The sequence below is a fragment of the Cinclus cinclus genome, chromosome 12 (genome assembly GCF_963662255.1).
Source record: "Cinclus cinclus chromosome 12, bCinCin1.1, whole genome shotgun sequence".
Classification (NCBI taxonomy): Eukaryota; Metazoa; Chordata; class Aves; order Passeriformes; family Cinclidae; genus Cinclus; species Cinclus cinclus.
Genome location: NC_085057.1, coordinates 9,440,847 through 9,457,471, shown reverse-complemented (window position 1 = coordinate 9,457,471; position 16,625 = coordinate 9,440,847). Strand labels below are relative to the sequence as shown.

Genomic DNA, 16,625 nt, shown 5'->3' with positions numbered 1-16,625 from the left:
TTGACTACTCTTTGAACCACCCACAGAAATAAATGCAATGTACTCAAAGGGATGCACGCCAGCCACAGACTCACTGCAGTGCTGGGACTGAAGTCAGAGGGAACAGGGATAAGAAGGAAAGGCATTACATAGAGCCAGAGACAAGAGCCAGTACATACAATGCATGAAGTCACAGAGAAAGTAACCGAGCAAACACTAACCCAGTACAGCTGTACATCAAGAGGTCCCTGCCGTGAATGTTGAATAAGGCTCCCAAAGCCACCCTGATCCAGTGGTGCAAAAGCATCCATGCCAGCTGCAGCAAGGCAGCATTACAAAGCACTGCACCATAACAGGGCTGAATTCATGCCAACAGGTCAGTGTGTTGAGCAGGAGATTGATTCACTCTTCTACAGGACAAGATTTGTAACAGCTCTATCTCAGGTGGATAGAGGCTCCAAGGGGAAGCCATAGTCCTACAGCAATCCAGCAGCAGAAATAGATGGTGTTCTCCCAAAGCAGTGGGAGCCAGAAATCAGCATCAGAAAGGCACAGCAGCTTGATGACTGTCCTAACACCTTGCAGGGGATCTAACAGCACAATTTCTCTCTGTGCTTTTTAACCAGCAAGTTCAGAGAATTCCACGATTCTTGCACTACTCACACAAAAAGCTACCACAGTGTCACTTCGTATATTTGTTAAGTCTCTTTACAGACTAGAACAGTCTAGAGACATAGTCTGGGAAGGGGTCCAAAAGAAAAGCCTGCCATTAGCTACTTTGCACCAAAGCAGCAGAGTTTCATAAAACACGCATTCCTGCTTGTTTCTGCCTATCCCTGATCAGCTCCTGCACGAGTCCCATGAGAGCACAAGAGAAACGCACTTCATTTCAGAGACATAAACTTTCCCCACCACTCTCATCTCTGTTCATCTACAAAGGCAGGAGCCGAAGTACAACGTTTAAACCTCCCTTATATTGTGCCACCTTGTGGATGTCGTCTCACGACTTCTATGAGTCGCAGGTCCAGCATTTATTTAACATCACACTCTTGAGCATGTAAACAAAATAATTCACAGTCACTGTGAGCAACAGTAAGCGGCACAATAGGAATCAGATTACCGTGACACGTCCCCCGTGCAATTTACAAACCGTTTATTCCCCAGGTGGACCTGGCACTGGGGAAAATTACCAGCATCATCAGTAGCTTTAGAAAGTTGGGGCTCCGATACTGCAAGCCCCTCTAAATATCCGAAAAGGACCGCGCAGCCACCTCGGGCTCAGCTTTGCCCCCACTACTTGAAGAAAAAAAAAAAAAAAAAAAAAAAAAAAAACACAAAAGCAGAAACCAAGCAAGCCCGGGAACGGAAGACTGGCTGCGGCAAAGTTTACCGGCACGAAGAGCATCCCCCTTCCAGTCCCTTCATCCGCGGAGCTCCATGCCAGCAGAGGATTGACCCCCTCCCAGAGGAACACGCATCATCATCATCATCATCACCACCACCCCAAAGACTAACGGAAAAGGGGAAGCGGAGGATAATTCCGAGCACCTCCAGCTCTCCTTTCCCCCCGCCGCGCTCACCGTCCTCTTGCATCCGCTGCAGGCACAGGGCGAGGCTCTTCCTCCAGCCCGGCATCGTGGTAGGGGCAGCTGCCGCCCCCCGGGGCAGCGGTGTGGCTAGAGGGGCCCGGGGGGGCCGGCGGGAGCGGCGGGCGCTGCCGAGCGCAGCCGGGCTCCCCGGCGCTTTATGGCCGGGCGGTGCATGCGGCGGCGGGGCCGGGGCCGGGCGGGGGAGCGCTGCCCGCCCCCGCCTGCGCACAGCCCCGGGCCGCCCGCCGCGCAGGTGCGCTCCCCCCGCCGCGGAGGGCGCAGAACGGCAAACTCGGGGAAGGAGGGAGTATAGAAATTGTGTCTATGTATATATTGCATATGTTTCCACCGGGGGCGGGGGTCTGTGTAGACCGGATGGGCTCCGCCTGCAAACAGGCGCTAGGTTCCGACCCACACCGGCGCCCTGCGAGTCCCTAATCTCCGGCTGGCGTTGGACAGACATATCCCCATGAAAAATATGGAAAGCACACTGTTCCTATTCTACATTCCCCTTACAGCTGTAGCCTGGCGCCTCTTCCCTTCACCGAGCGGCAGCTGCCGGGCAGCCCCGCACAGGTGCGTGTATTGACGCGTGTGTTTATCCTGAAGTTGGGTTCTCTGTTAAATAAAGTTGCACAGCAGCCAGGCTGATCTACTTCCTTTTCTTCACTGCCACTTGCAAGCAGCTGAAGTGTATGGGGAAGACTTAAAAGCATCTTTTCAATTCCTTAATAGTCCAGAGGTTTCAGCACTTTTACATGGACACAAAGGAGATTCTTACTGCATATGCCAGGACATTCGTGTTTTTAATTTCCTGGGGGCATCATATCTCTGCAATCACTAGCAGCTTTTTTTCAGTTCTTCACGAGGCCTTTTATTAGCTGGTCGGTCTCACTGTGCATCTCTGCCTCCCTTTGTGAGAGTTATTATTATGCTATTAATTAAAATATTAGGGACCAAGCTCTCCTTGGGATAGCATAAGCTAATTCCAATTTCAGAGGTTGGTGTCTCACACAACTCAAGTGCAACAGGGCAGCTATAATAGCAAGAGAACACATCCATGTGGATCTTGGAATTTCAGTTCAAGCTTTTCTGTCCCCACCTGCATGAAAAGTGATTGTTGTAGGACAGCTCTGCTCACATCTGAGAAGCATTTGCCATTTAGGGAGTTGCCAGCCAAGTGTGGCACGGCCTGTGCCAAGCTGGACATCAGGAGTCTGGAAACCTTTCCAGTGCCTGGTGGAAATGGAAGTGGATCAACACAAAGGTATTTGGGAACCTTCTTGAAACAACCTCCTAAAGCTCACCAAGAGAGAAAATCTTTTTCTGCAGGAAGGGGCAAAAGCAGAAACCCATGACTTTAGCATAGGCTAAGGGATGAGAATCCTAACTGAGGTACTTTAGTTAAAGGCCTACAATTAAATTAGCTTCTCCCCTTAACCCCCCAAGTTCTTGAAGAGCAATGTGGGAGCTGGACTGCAAGAAGGTCTTTTGAAGTTACTATTGTAGCATGTTTCTCCAGTGAGTTAAGCAGGGATAATCATGAACTCATGAGAACAGACAGCCCTCTTTGTTTGAGCATAAGTTTGTAATACCACAGAGGCAGACAGCAATATGCAATGCCCTAGGACTGCATCAGAGGTTCCTATCACAGCAGAGAGCAGCACTGTACAGGCTGCTTCCCTTCTACCTCTCTAACCAGAGCTACCCATCAGTTTAAAGGGCAGTGATGGGAGTGATGGCACCTGAAGGCTTATTCCAGCCAGCTGGAGCAATCACTTCGAAGAGAGATTTCCTGAGGACTATTGGCAGCAGGAGCACAGATATAGCTCAGACCTGCTATACCCCACTAACAGCACAGAAAAAAAAACACAGACATAAAAATATATTTATGCTCACATTCATCTTCAGACTGGAAACATAAGAAAGGATCAACTCTCCATCCAGCTTTAAAGAGCTCCCTTCTTTGTGCTAAATACAGCGTGTTCACTGGAAGAAAACACAACATCCCCCTCCATCACCACCCCTTCCCTGCAATTTTTTGTACTTTTGGGACTCACAGCAAATCACAACTCCTCAGCTGGATTGGATAAGGGCACATCATCCTAATTTATAGAAAGTTTGTAATATGGTCCAAATATTCTGATAGTACAACTCAAGCTTTTTCGAGAAGGACTAATCTGAAGCCAGGATGCATCCTGGGGAAAGGAAATGATGCTTCTTCAATAGTTAAATGCAGCACACAGAGGCAAGTGCTGTTTAATTATATGACTAACTCGACCACCCACACAGGAAAATCACCTGCCCTTTCTGTGCCTTGATTCCCTCAGCTGTATTTTATAATTGCATGATGATATCCAGATTCTGGTATTAGAAAAGGATTTCCAGAAAAGTGATGGTTATTGATCTAATATTACTCTCAGGAAAAGTAATGAGAATCTGAAACAAACCTGATAGAGGAAGGGGCTCTTAAAAGTGAGGTAAAATTGACACTTTCTGTACCTAAAAGCTCATCTGGTTTTGTCATTTACACTGATTGTTCTCACAAAAGACTCTTTCCCTGAAGTGTCCTTAGACTGTCATGGCTGCAACAGTACTGCTTTTTAAAGGACACTGCTACAACAGAAATAATTAAACATGAAAATAGCAAGCATATTACTAGATGAAAAAGCAGCTCAGAAGTCTTAAGAATTGAGTTTTACATATCCATTATTGTAGAAAGAGCCAAAGCTAGTGTGGTGAGATTTTCTAAAGCACTAACTTCAGTACTCACATGGGAAACTGGGTTAAAGAAAATGAAACACATCTAGAAGTACCAGTAGGGAATTCATAAGCAGAGTCAATGTAAAACAGATGCTATGATACTTCTTTAGAGGGAAGTCGTGGAGGGATATTTCAAGCAGCAGGCAGTCCATAGAAAACTTCAGAAGTGAATAGCCATGTCACTATAATCTGCCTCTATAACTGAAATGTCCAGATGCAGAATTTTAGGTACCACTGTGACATGGATACTGCCACAACTTTAGAAGGCACTGCTGTCCTCCCCCCATCCTGCAGAAATGGTTGTCAAACCAAATTCGTGAGGCAGAGATTCCTCTTTGGCCACATTCCCCAGGACAGGATGACCAGGTTTGATCAATTGAGGACTTCATTGTGTCCTGCACATTGGCTGTTTCAGCAGCTGGCAGTCCTTGGTCCATGGAGGAACACAGAGTACAGCAAGACTGAAGTCCCAGCTGCTCCTAACATGGGCAAAAGGAAAGGTCTCTACCCTGCAGTGTGTGCAGCCTAAATGGGCAGCATGGCTCTGTCCAAAAAACAAATTTTCCTTGCATATGTATTGGGGTGTCTCTCCAGGGCTGGAGGAACAATGGGAAGTCTTGAATTACAGGTTTGCTCTTAATTGGTTGTAGAGAGCATTGTCTCTATAGTCCTGGATAGCTTCAAGCTCCGCTTCTCCCTTCGAGCAGTTTTCAGTGGCATGTGAGAGGGGACAGTTGGCTCCACTGTGCTTTAAATACCACTATAGCTGTAAGAAAAAAAAAATGAAAGCATCAAGTTTTCCAATCTCAGGAGCTGGCTATTGAGCAATGGTTCAGGCCTGTCACAGGCTTTCAAACCAGGATTTGCAAATGGGATGGATCTCTTCTCTTCTGCATGCTGTATGCACATTGTGGATGATAGAGAGTGATGCCACTTGTGTGGTGGGAGGAGGCTACCATGTAAAAGTCCTATTTTCCTGCAAGGGAGAATGTCCAGGCCTTTTAGCTTCCATTTTGTCCTTGAACTCTTTGCCTCCAGATAGCTCCAGCTCAAACTCTCCTGTCATGTGTTCCTTCACTCTGAGGGTCACTCATTTCATCATCTCACAATCAAAGTAAGCTGGCTCTCTGCAACAAGGAAGGTCAGTGAAATGAGTCAATCTTCACTTTCAGCCCCAAACCAAGTGACTTTAGAGCTCCTCTCTTGCCATTTCTGAATCTGTGAGGATCTGGTACTTGGGAGATTCTTAGGAGTGATGTTCTGTCCGCCCACCATTCTCAGCAGCTTGAGTGAAGATGTACGACTAGTGAGGCGGCACCCTCAAGGCTGCATTATTTCAACAGTGAACTGGAGGTATCATGAAACTCTCTGGGGAAAAAGAGAGAACTGTGGTCTCCCTCCCCTCCTTATTGACCTAGTGCTACAGCCAGGCAGCATTCAATAGTTAAGATCAAGCTAGAAATTACTTTGACCCATGTAATCCTACACAAAGGAAATCTATTTAGGTGTCTAGAATAATCTTTTCCTTTCTCACTCCCACTCCTAGACTTAATTAAATAAAAGATAAATTTTCTTTCTCTACCAAGGCTGGGCTACTTTGCTGAGTGTTGAAGCAGTGCACCCTGTATCCTTCCAGCTGTACATGGAGATGGCAGGGACTACAGGAAATTTATTTCCATCTCACCATGATATGTAAGTAGCACATGACTACATTAATGCAGAACCAGTCTCTACTTTCACCTCTCAGCCTCATAGAAGGGTAGTGGGGATACAGAGCATCAATCTCTGTCACAACACAGAGTCACGATGGGTTTGTCTCAGTGGCTGCTACATTCGCTTTTATACCCATACACAGCAGTGAGATCATGGAATTTAATAATGATCCTGTCATGGTAGAAGGTTCAAGGCAATTTTAAAATGGATTATCTTCACTTTGCTACCACCAGAGGTTGATTAATATCAACTTTACTTACTAATCCAACTTGATTCTGATTTTGTCTTAAATTCAGGCAGCGCAAACAGTTTGTTTTGTCACCTGCTTCTGGTCAGGCACTTCATGCTATGGATTTCCACTGAAGTGTTCATGTCCAACTAGATTCTGAAGGCTGGAAGCAATCAGTCATTTTGCCTCTTCTGAGTGATACTTATCTCTCTGAATGGCTGAATACCTTTTAGACAGATGTTTTTGGATTTCACTGACACAAGTATACACCACATTTATGGCCTTCATGTGGATATGGTCACCTTTGTGCTCTGTTCGTGCTAGTAGAGAACTGAAGTACTCCTTGTTTCTCTCCCAAAGGTATACTTGAAGTCAGCTCAGGAGCTGGTTCTTCACCTTCTCCCTAGGAAATCACAGCAGAAGCACAAAGGGGCTTAGACCCATCCCTCACCTCCATCCAAAGTCATCTGCTTTCTACAGGAACCCTACAAAGTGTGTGTGCAACCAGCTGAGTGCCGAAGCAGTGAGGCTGCCTGTGGCCAGCCAACCCAGGGATTTCTCTCCTTGGTTCTCCACTTCCTGCAACACTACAGTCAGCAGATCTCTTCTCCTGGGCACAAGACCTGTCTTTGCTGGCCTGGCTGCTGGGCTGATGCTAGTGATGAAGTTTTTATTTTGCTTCCCTTGAGGCTTCTTACTGCTAAGAAGCTGTTTAGAGCAAGTCACCACTTTTTCTGCTAACAACAGGATATTGGCTGTCCACCTTGTTCCCAAACCTAATCTTGTCATTTACTGCCAATAACCCACCACAGAGATTATCCCCATTTACCGACTAGTGACCCAGCAACTCACAGTATGGTGCTGGAAGGACTACAGTGTAGAAAGACAGAAAAGCTTTGCATCTTCCTCACTTCATGCCCCAAACCATCAATGTTTAAAGCAAGACTCTAAGGTCTGTGCCCCTTCCCCTATTAACAGCAGGGTTTAGGGCCCTGCAGTGCCCCCATCTCCATTGCAGCTGCTGCCTATTGATTTCCAGGCTACTGAAACATGTCAGAAATTCAACATCCAAGGTGGCCATGCATGCTACATGTTGCTCTGTGTACTACCCTCCACATCGAAGAAGCAGAGTCTAAAGCATTAGCAGCTGATGCAACTGCTTAATACTGTCAATATTTGTTCACAACCATGCAACATTTTTGGTCCCACCCTGTGTGAAAATCTCAACTCAGCCAGTAGACAGCTTTGTCTGGGTCACTGTGAAGCTGCTGTGTGCTCTGGAGTGTTACTTTGGAAGGCAGGAGAATTTAAAAACAAGATTGATCTTGGTCACAGCAATGAAGAGCCATTTTCTAACTTTTGATTGAAGATGGAGTTGCTAGAAAATTGTTCTTTCTCTTTCAAAACTGCTTTCAGGACATCCTCCTTCTCTTTATCATATTAGTTTTACCCTGCACACATCACCATGTTTTGCCTTAAGACACACACACAGAGCATCACTAATAAAAGGTCACCATTTGCACCATGTCCAAGCATTTACCTTCATAAAGCCACATAACCCTCTCAAGCAAGAACTGTGCTTGCCGCCATTTACTCATAGCAGAAATCCCCAAACCATCCCACTGCTACATAGAGGTTTTCATTCCAGGCATCCACTTAGCAGCAAGATTTGCTTCTGGCTATGCAAGGTTTCATCTCTGCTCCTCATTGCAGAGGTGCCCCAGGGAAATTTTACAGATCACTTAAGTGAAAGAGCTAGCAGGTAAAGGATAGTTGGCTCTGCACCACCCAGAATGCCAGGTACCAGGCAGCCTGGGAGGGTTTCTCATTAGGACATGCTCTACATTTTGCTTTGTTTTCCTGATTGACAAATTGTTCTTTATGGGAAAGGATCTTTAAGCTGTTCCTGCACTCCCAAATTGCATTTTTACTGGTTACCAGCTGTGCAAGTAAAAAAAGTTGATCACCAGGGATTTGTCATTTTTTTCCAGGAATAGCTCAGTGTCTTTTAACAACCATGAAAGAAATACACAATGAAAATACTTCTGTGCCTTCTATTAACATGACTGCAGTATCTGCCGTGCCCAGAAGTCCATTCAGAACTACAGTGGAAGTCAAAGCCAACCCCAGCTGCTCTGGACAGTCAGACTCAAGGTAGCAGCTGGCAGTATCAGAATCCTATGAACCAGAAGTTGTGGAAACTGCACTTGATAGTAAACAGAGAAACACTATCTATCCATCTCTCAGTGAAGCACATGACTCTTTGAATCTCACGAAAACTAATTTCAATATTGCCATTAGAAAAAATTAGGTGATTTTCTTTTTCCTGGTTGATAAACAGAAGCAGTTCAAGCAAAGAGCAGGGTGCAGAAAGCAGCACTACATCTCTGTCAACATATGTTAAAAGTCATTACTATGACTGTCTTGCCTCCTTGTCCCTCTCATTGTGACCCAGCTCCAGCTGTCAGTAGCACATTAATGACTGCAGTCTATTTCAAATCGGAGAAGGAGGCAAGACAGTTCTAAATCATTTATATTGATTGTTAGTCTTAATGGAAACACTTTGTAAATTTGCATGTACCTTCAAAAGGGATAGAAAAATACAGTAATTGCCATTTCAGTGTTCTTATCTCTCCCAAATCAGCCAGCAAGGAAGCAAGCACTGTGGGCAAGAGCTAAAAAATGCAAAGCCCCCTTCACTTCCTTGCAGTGTGGGCTCCCTCCTCCAGTGTCTCACAAAATACTGGAATTCACATTTTGTTTGGCTCCTTGGTATAGCTGAGGAGTTGCCTGGCACTCATCAAGGCCTTTAATAAAGAAATCATTGGACTTTTGCCTGATGTAGTTACTCATTTTGAAGTATTATTCTAGTTCTCATTCCACTTGTCTGTATTTGACTAATAGCAGCAGCACCACACACACTTTCAAGCTCTCTATATGCACAGAGACTCAATATTTCTTTTCTCAATTACTGCTAAAATAACATGTACAATCACTCTAAGCTTTTGTGATACATACAGCAACACTTTGGTGCCTTCTGGACTTCTATTTTAAGCAACATTTGTATTGGAAGGCCTTTATGGGAAGTAGCTTTTGTATTAGGGGCTGAAGGCCTGTTCAACAACAGGAGAGGGCTCACTCAAGCCAAAAGAATATGGATTTCCTTAGGATGTGTGTTTTGGTGTCCCTGGAAAGCTAACAACTCTTTTGAAGGACTCCTTTCCTATTTAATCTTCAATCTCAGCCCTTGCAAAGCCATTGTCAGCTGGGAGATTGAAAAGATGGCTGCTATTTCATGCCACTTAACATACAAGCACTCGTTAAACTTTTGTTGCAGAGAGTTAGAAAAGCAGAACCCAAAATTTGAGTCCCATTAACTCTCATCAAACTTAAACTGGCAGCTGGAAATCTGGGGGCAACTCTTCTTGCAGTTCTGGGTTCTCCACTTGTCTTATTTCTCACCTAAATTTACATGTAGGAGACCCAAGGAATGGGGAGAAGTAATCAATTTACCCCCTCAAGTGCTGGGGAGATGACAGGGAAGTGCAGGGGAGACACTCATTTATGCGAGCTCGCCTCCGCCAAGCGCTCACGGTCTCGCAGAGACGGGAATTACGCAGCTGCAGTAACAGTCTCGCAGTGCCATCTACCGCCCTGAGGTCCCTCCACCAGCGAGAGTGACACCTCCGGGACATCGCTGCAGAGGGGAGCCGGGAGAGCCATCCACAACTATTCCTTTCTTCCTTAGACGCTGCTCTCTCTTGTCCTGGGAAAATTACCTTAAACAGCCTTTCAAGGCTGTCCTCAAACACGCACAGCACTCTACTTTCTCGAAAAAGACAATTTATGTCTTCCACTTGATGTTTTTGGAATAAATGACAGGATGATGGATAGTGAAAGAACAATTTGTTGCAGATAAATCTCACTGTAGAAAATAAAGAGGAATCCAATCTAGAGTGGACCAAGGCTTTGAGCTACAGTGGAAGAAAAAATTTCCCTTAGTTCTAAAATATCTAAAAGCACCTTTTCACTACCAGAGTATCAGAGAGGGATTATATATACAAGATAATTTTGCTCTCTTAATAAATTAGTCATAGCTGCCACTTAGCCATCTATGCAGGCAGATGGTAGATGACTTCTAGGTAATCAATGCCCATATGGTAGAGAAACCCCATCCCCAGTTATGCTGATTTAAATCTCTTTGGTGCATCAAGGTAAAAATTATCCTGTGCCAGAGAGGTGTCCTAACCAAGTAGGCAGATTTGATCCTTCCAGTGCATCAGGAAATCACACATACAGGGATAATTTGTTTTATTGTGCTAGCCCATTTTCTGCTTAGTGTCAAGAACCAGACCCTCCATAAACATTAAGTGTGCAGAAGTGGTGTCTTCATGTCTGCATCTCAAAGTGCAATTCAAAAATCATTCATAAGCACAGAACAAAAATTTATGTATATATATATATATATATATATATATATACATATATATTTAAAACAGTCACATCCTTTGCATTTCTGCATTTCTAGAATGAGAAGACAAAGACCTCAGGCTAGAGATTTCTGTTGGCCTAAGGGAAAAAAACATGCTGTTTTGTACTGAACCGAAATCCCACTTTGTTCTGATTTTAATTGCACCATTCAGTATGCATTTAAAAAGCATCAACAGCAATTCAACATTATTGTGAAAAGACTAATAAATATAAATTATTCCCCCTCCTACAAAGTAGCCTAGTAATGTGCTATAGGACCCAGACTTCTGCCACCATGTCAGAAAAACTGAATCTGCCGCCATGAGCCTGCTGGTTTAAAATAATTCAGCTCAAACAAGGGAAACATATAAACAGAAGCATTTTACAAGAAGTGATATAAATATGACTTAAATCATCATTGTGATAGTAAATGAACATAAATAAGAGGGTTTAAATTCACAGCTAGAAAGGAGCCTTTTTGGAAAGCTACAGCTGCAACGAGCACATGTTCTCTCTACCTGACACAATCAATATCCCAATGTTTTCTTTAAAAGAAAATCAGACCATAAAGTAGGTACATGAGCTTTAGAGTTCCCAAATGTTATGCTCTGGTAAATGCTTTAATAGGCCACTTTACCACCATAAAAGCTCTGTTAGGCCAGGTTCAGATTAAAGACAGAGCTGTAAGCAAAGCAGGTGTGCATTCACTAGCAGCATCTAGACGAGCACTTTGGAAGTGGAACATATTTCAAGCTGAAAATGTACTTTCTTATGGGAAAGCTACACTGTGGATTTGTTTCTTTTAAATAAAAAGGCACAAGTTTTGGAATGGATCCTGCAGCTTTAACAATATCAAGGAGCAGAAAAAGGAGCATTGAACTCAACCCCTTCCCATGGGCATCCCCTCGATTATAATCTCCCCTTTGCTGTCATATTCCCCACTTGCCTTACCTCTGTCCTGCATTCTCCGCAGACAAAAAACAAGGCACTTCCTCCAGCCTGGCATCCCACACCTAGAGACAAAGAAATACAAGTCTGTAGTGTCTCAACGGAGTTTGCAGATGTGCAGCTGGAATACAAAACCCAGCTTCTTTATAGGGCTACACCTTGACAAAGAGGCAAGTCCATCCGTGCTTGCAAAGACAGGAAAACTGTGCTGCATGCAAAAGCCTGACTGTGAACCTTCCAGGCTCCATTTTGCTGCAGGCATGGAGTAACTTCGCATGTCCACAGCGGAAGAAGCAGATGGTGTAAGAAGGATGGACAGATGAATGGGTAAACTACAAGGAGTTGAGCAATTCCTTAAAGGGCATGCTTGTCTTTTATGCCAACTACACAGGAACCACAGACAACATATGCAGTCCAGTAAATTAGTATTCCCGTTCAGGGGATGAAAATATCCACAGTCACCCACCAATTAAATTGATAAGCCAGTTTCCTTTGGAAATTTCCTTTTTATGTCTCCAGTGTAGAAAATATATCTATTGGTTCCTCTTAGTACAGGTAAGCAGTGAAAAGGCTATTCTTCTCTTCAACTCCTGCTCAATTTTTTTCTTATGTTCATCAAGCTTAAGAACATGCACACATTCCCCAAAGGAGGAAGGGTCACTATGCCCATTTGTAGCAAAGCTTGCTAAAATGAATACTGAAAAAATCATGGCCATCAATAACAATTTTCTAAGCTAATTCTGGTTGCAGTAACTATGTCACTCCTACAGATTCTGTTGCAAGATGACATTAAGCCTACTTCTGATTGAAGCTGTTGCATGCTCTTTGGAATCCCTACTTTCAAGCTGTATTTGAGAGGAATTACAATTTCTATACAATTAGCACATAATAGCATTCCCTCTCTCATAACATATATGAAGAGAGAAGAGAGGACAACACTGTAGACACAAGACATTATTGAAAGTGCATTATAAAACTGAACATAAAATACAAGTTCCCACAGAACAGGACAAGGCTCCTTTAGATCTCCATTCAATTTAGCATTAAGTCATCATCAGATTTATTCTTTTTTTGACTAATTTTTAGTTTGCAAGTGAAACTAAAATAGGACAAAAGCAATCTGGCATTGCAGCTTGTGACCCAACAGGCAAAAAAAAAAAAAAAAAAAAAAAAAAAAAAAAAAAAAAAACAGAGCCACACACATGCCAGTTAAACACTTACTATGTACCCTCTTCTGCCTAGGATCATGCAAAAGAGCTCAAACATTTATCAAACATTTACCTTTGGGATTTTTTTTCTCCTAGTCTGAACACCTGCCAGTCACCTATCCAAACAATTCTTTTAGTCTTCCTGAAAAAAAAAACCCACAGTGTCCATCTAGACTTTCTACTAAAGGGCTTTTGGTTTATTTTTTTGCTTGTTTGTTTTGCTGTAGCAATTGCACATTTCTGAAAATACAATATAAAAATACAAAAGTCTAGACTATGCTTCAGGTTCCCTTAGCAAAATATAGAGAAGAAAGCAAAAAAAAGATGCACTGGGATTTGATTTTGGGAAGAGATGTAATCTTTTCTAGGAAGGAAAGAAATACTTCTGGGCCTCTGATGCTGCAAGAATTAGTTTGCAGTTTTGCTTGTTCCACAGTCATTTTTGGCCTCACACACACCAAGACACACAAATTCCACAAATAATCCAGCTAACCAAGATTATACAAACTATTGAAAGCAAAAAAAAATCTTGTTCTGTTTTAAAAAAAGATTTTTGTTGACATAACACAAATTCTTTCATACGATAATTTCTGAGATGAAGAGACTTTAAACAAAATAAAAGAAAACCAGAAGGAATTTCTGCATCCCTCAGAAAAACATACATAAGTTGTTTTACGTTGAATGGCTCTGAAAGTATATGAGGACACAGTGCCCTAGCACTAGGGCTTATCTCACAAAATGTCCAGCTGTTATTTACACACAGTTTTATTTAATCTTAAAGCCAAGATGTAGAAAATATGATAGAATATCAAAACCTTAGGGTAGGATGAAACCTTAGTGTCTGAGATAAGAGAGTCAATCTCAGGGGAACAGAACCTCCAAACATCAATATCGTTTGGTCTGTGGCTCCTGCAAGTTTTGGTAGAGGAGTGTAGGAGAAATCCACACCAAAGCTTTGCAACTGGTTCATTTCAAGTTTGTGCAGCATCTCTCATCAATTTCATGGGACAGTGACACACCACTGTTTTATAAAAAATCCCCTCAGAACAATCCACTGTGATCCTCAATCTTCCTCAAAGATAATAAACAAGCTTTTTGTGTTGATGCAGCTTTGTGGAAGCAAACACAATTAGACTTCATGCTAAAATGAGCAGCATACTAATTGGAAGTGCTGAATCAATTTTTTTACTAGAAATTCAGGGTTATCAGCAGTCTGAGATCAGATGTGGTAGTTCATACAGCTTTCACAAATTCCTGATAAAAAATAAGCCCAGCACAGCCACACTGGGCTTCTACTGTACACTGAAACAGATTCCTCCCCTTGCCCATCTCATTTCTTTACGTTAAGATGATTTTACTTCACAATTTGAAGTATTCTTATTCCACCCTCACTGGCATTTTATGAATCCTTGGGCTGGATTTTTAAAATGCACAGAATAGCCCTTCACAGGTTAGAGGCACCACGGAGCCTTTCCGAGGGAACCATACGTGTGAAAGCTTGTCAGTTCTCGGGCTGTAAATCCAAGACCACTGAACCGACACACGGTACTCCCAAAGACATCTGTGTAGGTGTGCTCCCAGTGCCGAGTCCCAAACCCGGGGGAACCTGACAGCAGAGCAATCCCACGGCTCCGGCAGAAGCAGCGCTCCCCGCTGTCCTGGTCCGTGTGTTTGTTTCCCTGCCTGCTGATGCTACACGAGAGAGAATGGGAGCTGAAGGTTGTCTCGTCGCACACGTCCCTCTGTTCTATACAGCATCAGTGACGCTGACTCATTCCCAATCCAGGCATGCCTAGCCTGACCTCTGCTACCCACAGAACAATCCACTGCTTCTTGCAAGAACACAAGTTCCAGCTCTGCAATCCTCACAGCAGCACGAGCCAGCTTGGAATTTCTAGGATTAATTCGTTTTCCACATCCTGTCATGTAACTCAGTAGCAGAGATTTTACTTATAAACTCGGTGATGAATATCACCCTCAACCAGAAAGGAACATTTGAAGAACCAACTCTGGCCTGAGTTTGGGCTGTTTTTCCTTCTCAGTGTTGTCACTAGGTGAGGTTTGAACAGGCAACAATAAACAATTCGTTGAAGTGTGATTTAATTAGAACAGCACAGATGTTTTCATTCATCTGTCCTATTTTTCAGTAATGTGTTTTTCTCTTCTTCCATTGCAGATTAAAATACTGTATGGCTCTAATATGACCTGCACTTCTCTGTATCTGATGTTTCTCACCAATTCCCCTTTTAAACAGCCAAAAACAAGACAGCCTCACTAGGGCCAGCAATTGCTCTTTCTCAATTGCACACTTCACACTCCCTGGAATACAGGTGCAGCTTTCTTAGCAACTGACTATCTCGTCAGCTTTGCAATTCTACTAAAATAAACTACTAAACACAGCCCTGACCCAGCTTGCCAAACGTAAAAGCAATACATTTCAAAACTCAGAAGAACTGTATCTGGCGCTTCTGTCAGCTGTCACTGCCAAGAAACAGCATCAGAGCACCTTATATTTTTTCCACTTTATTACAGACAAGTGAGAGGCAGCTTCTTCTTGCAACCACAGATAACCATGATTTTCAGTGTTTCAGTTAAGACCTATCAGACAGTCCATTTTCTTCATGGGGAAGAAAAATTATACAAAGAGTTACCCAGTATAATTAAAACTCTGAATCACACTCCCTAAGAGCACCTGTGCTCCTCTCTGAGGTTACAGAGCTGGATCCAACACATATTGAGTGGGTTTGTACTTGGCTGTTACGTTCATGTGTCATCTCTGTGGCACTCACTTATCAACTAAGGCAGGAAAGAGAGTTTTAGTTTGGGTTGAGTCTTTTCCTAGTTGTGTTTGGGTTTTTTTGGGTGAGGTTTGTTTTTTGGGTTTGTTTTGTTTGGGTTGTGTTTTTTTTGTTTTTTTTTTTCTCTCTCGATGATACCCAACCCCTCAAGTTTTGAGGCTCTCAAGATTTTGGTAGGGGGTTGAGTCAAACTTTGCTTTTTATTTTTAGGTATTCATCAGTAGCTGTAGCTGGGTGGTTATTATTATCTGCTGTTTTAAGAAAAAGAGAAGACAACCCCCAAATGAATGGGCTGTCTGGATGAGAGGCACCAGGAGTGAAGTCTGAACTGAGCAGTACCTGGGGAAAGGTGATTCTGGCAGTGGGAGATTGTGTCAACTCATTGACCACCCAGACTCAAATGGAGGGAAGAACTGTGCCTACAGACTAATTGGCAGGAGAAGCAACATAGAACTAGCAAATAGGGGAGTTGAGTAATCTGTAACCAACGAATGCAGATACCTTTGTTTATTACGGTGTGTATAAATAGGGTGAGGTTTGGATGATCAGTGAATTAACTTTGCATGGGTCAACACCCAGCTCCTCACTTCGCACAAAAGAGAGTAATAATAAGAATACCCGGCCTCAGTGTGTGACTTGGTACTGGCACCAGCTAAGGATGGTGATGCCAAGTTTGAACCATGCACTTGTTCATCTAGCCCCACCCCAGCTCTGGGCCGTCCTGCAATCCTGTCCATTGCTGGTCACAGCGGCCACTCCCAGCCCAGGGCACCCTCAGCTCTGTCACAACAGCAGCAGCTCCGGCCCCGCGGCTGCACAAGCACTTTTCCAGTTGGACGCCTGAAGCATTTGTGCCTCACCTGCCAGAAACGCTCATTTTCGCACTCAGTTTGAGCACAGGGATTACCCAAAGCCAGGGAAGCCCTGG

At 43.5% G+C, this 16,625-nt stretch overlaps 1 protein-coding gene across 1 annotated transcript in view; it reads right to left on the bottom strand.

Annotated features, from left to right (window-relative positions):
- Positions 1–1,720, bottom strand: part of GRIP2 (glutamate receptor interacting protein 2) — a 257,911-nt gene extending 256,191 nt beyond the window's left edge. Inside the window, exon 1 of the mRNA XM_062500422.1 lies at positions 1,560–1,720. Coding sequence (XP_062356406.1) covers positions 1,560–1,614 — 55 coding nt within the window. The 5' untranslated portion in view covers positions 1,615–1,720. The remainder of the gene's footprint in view (positions 1–1,559) is intronic.
- Between the last annotated feature and the right edge of the window lie 14,905 nt (positions 1,721–16,625).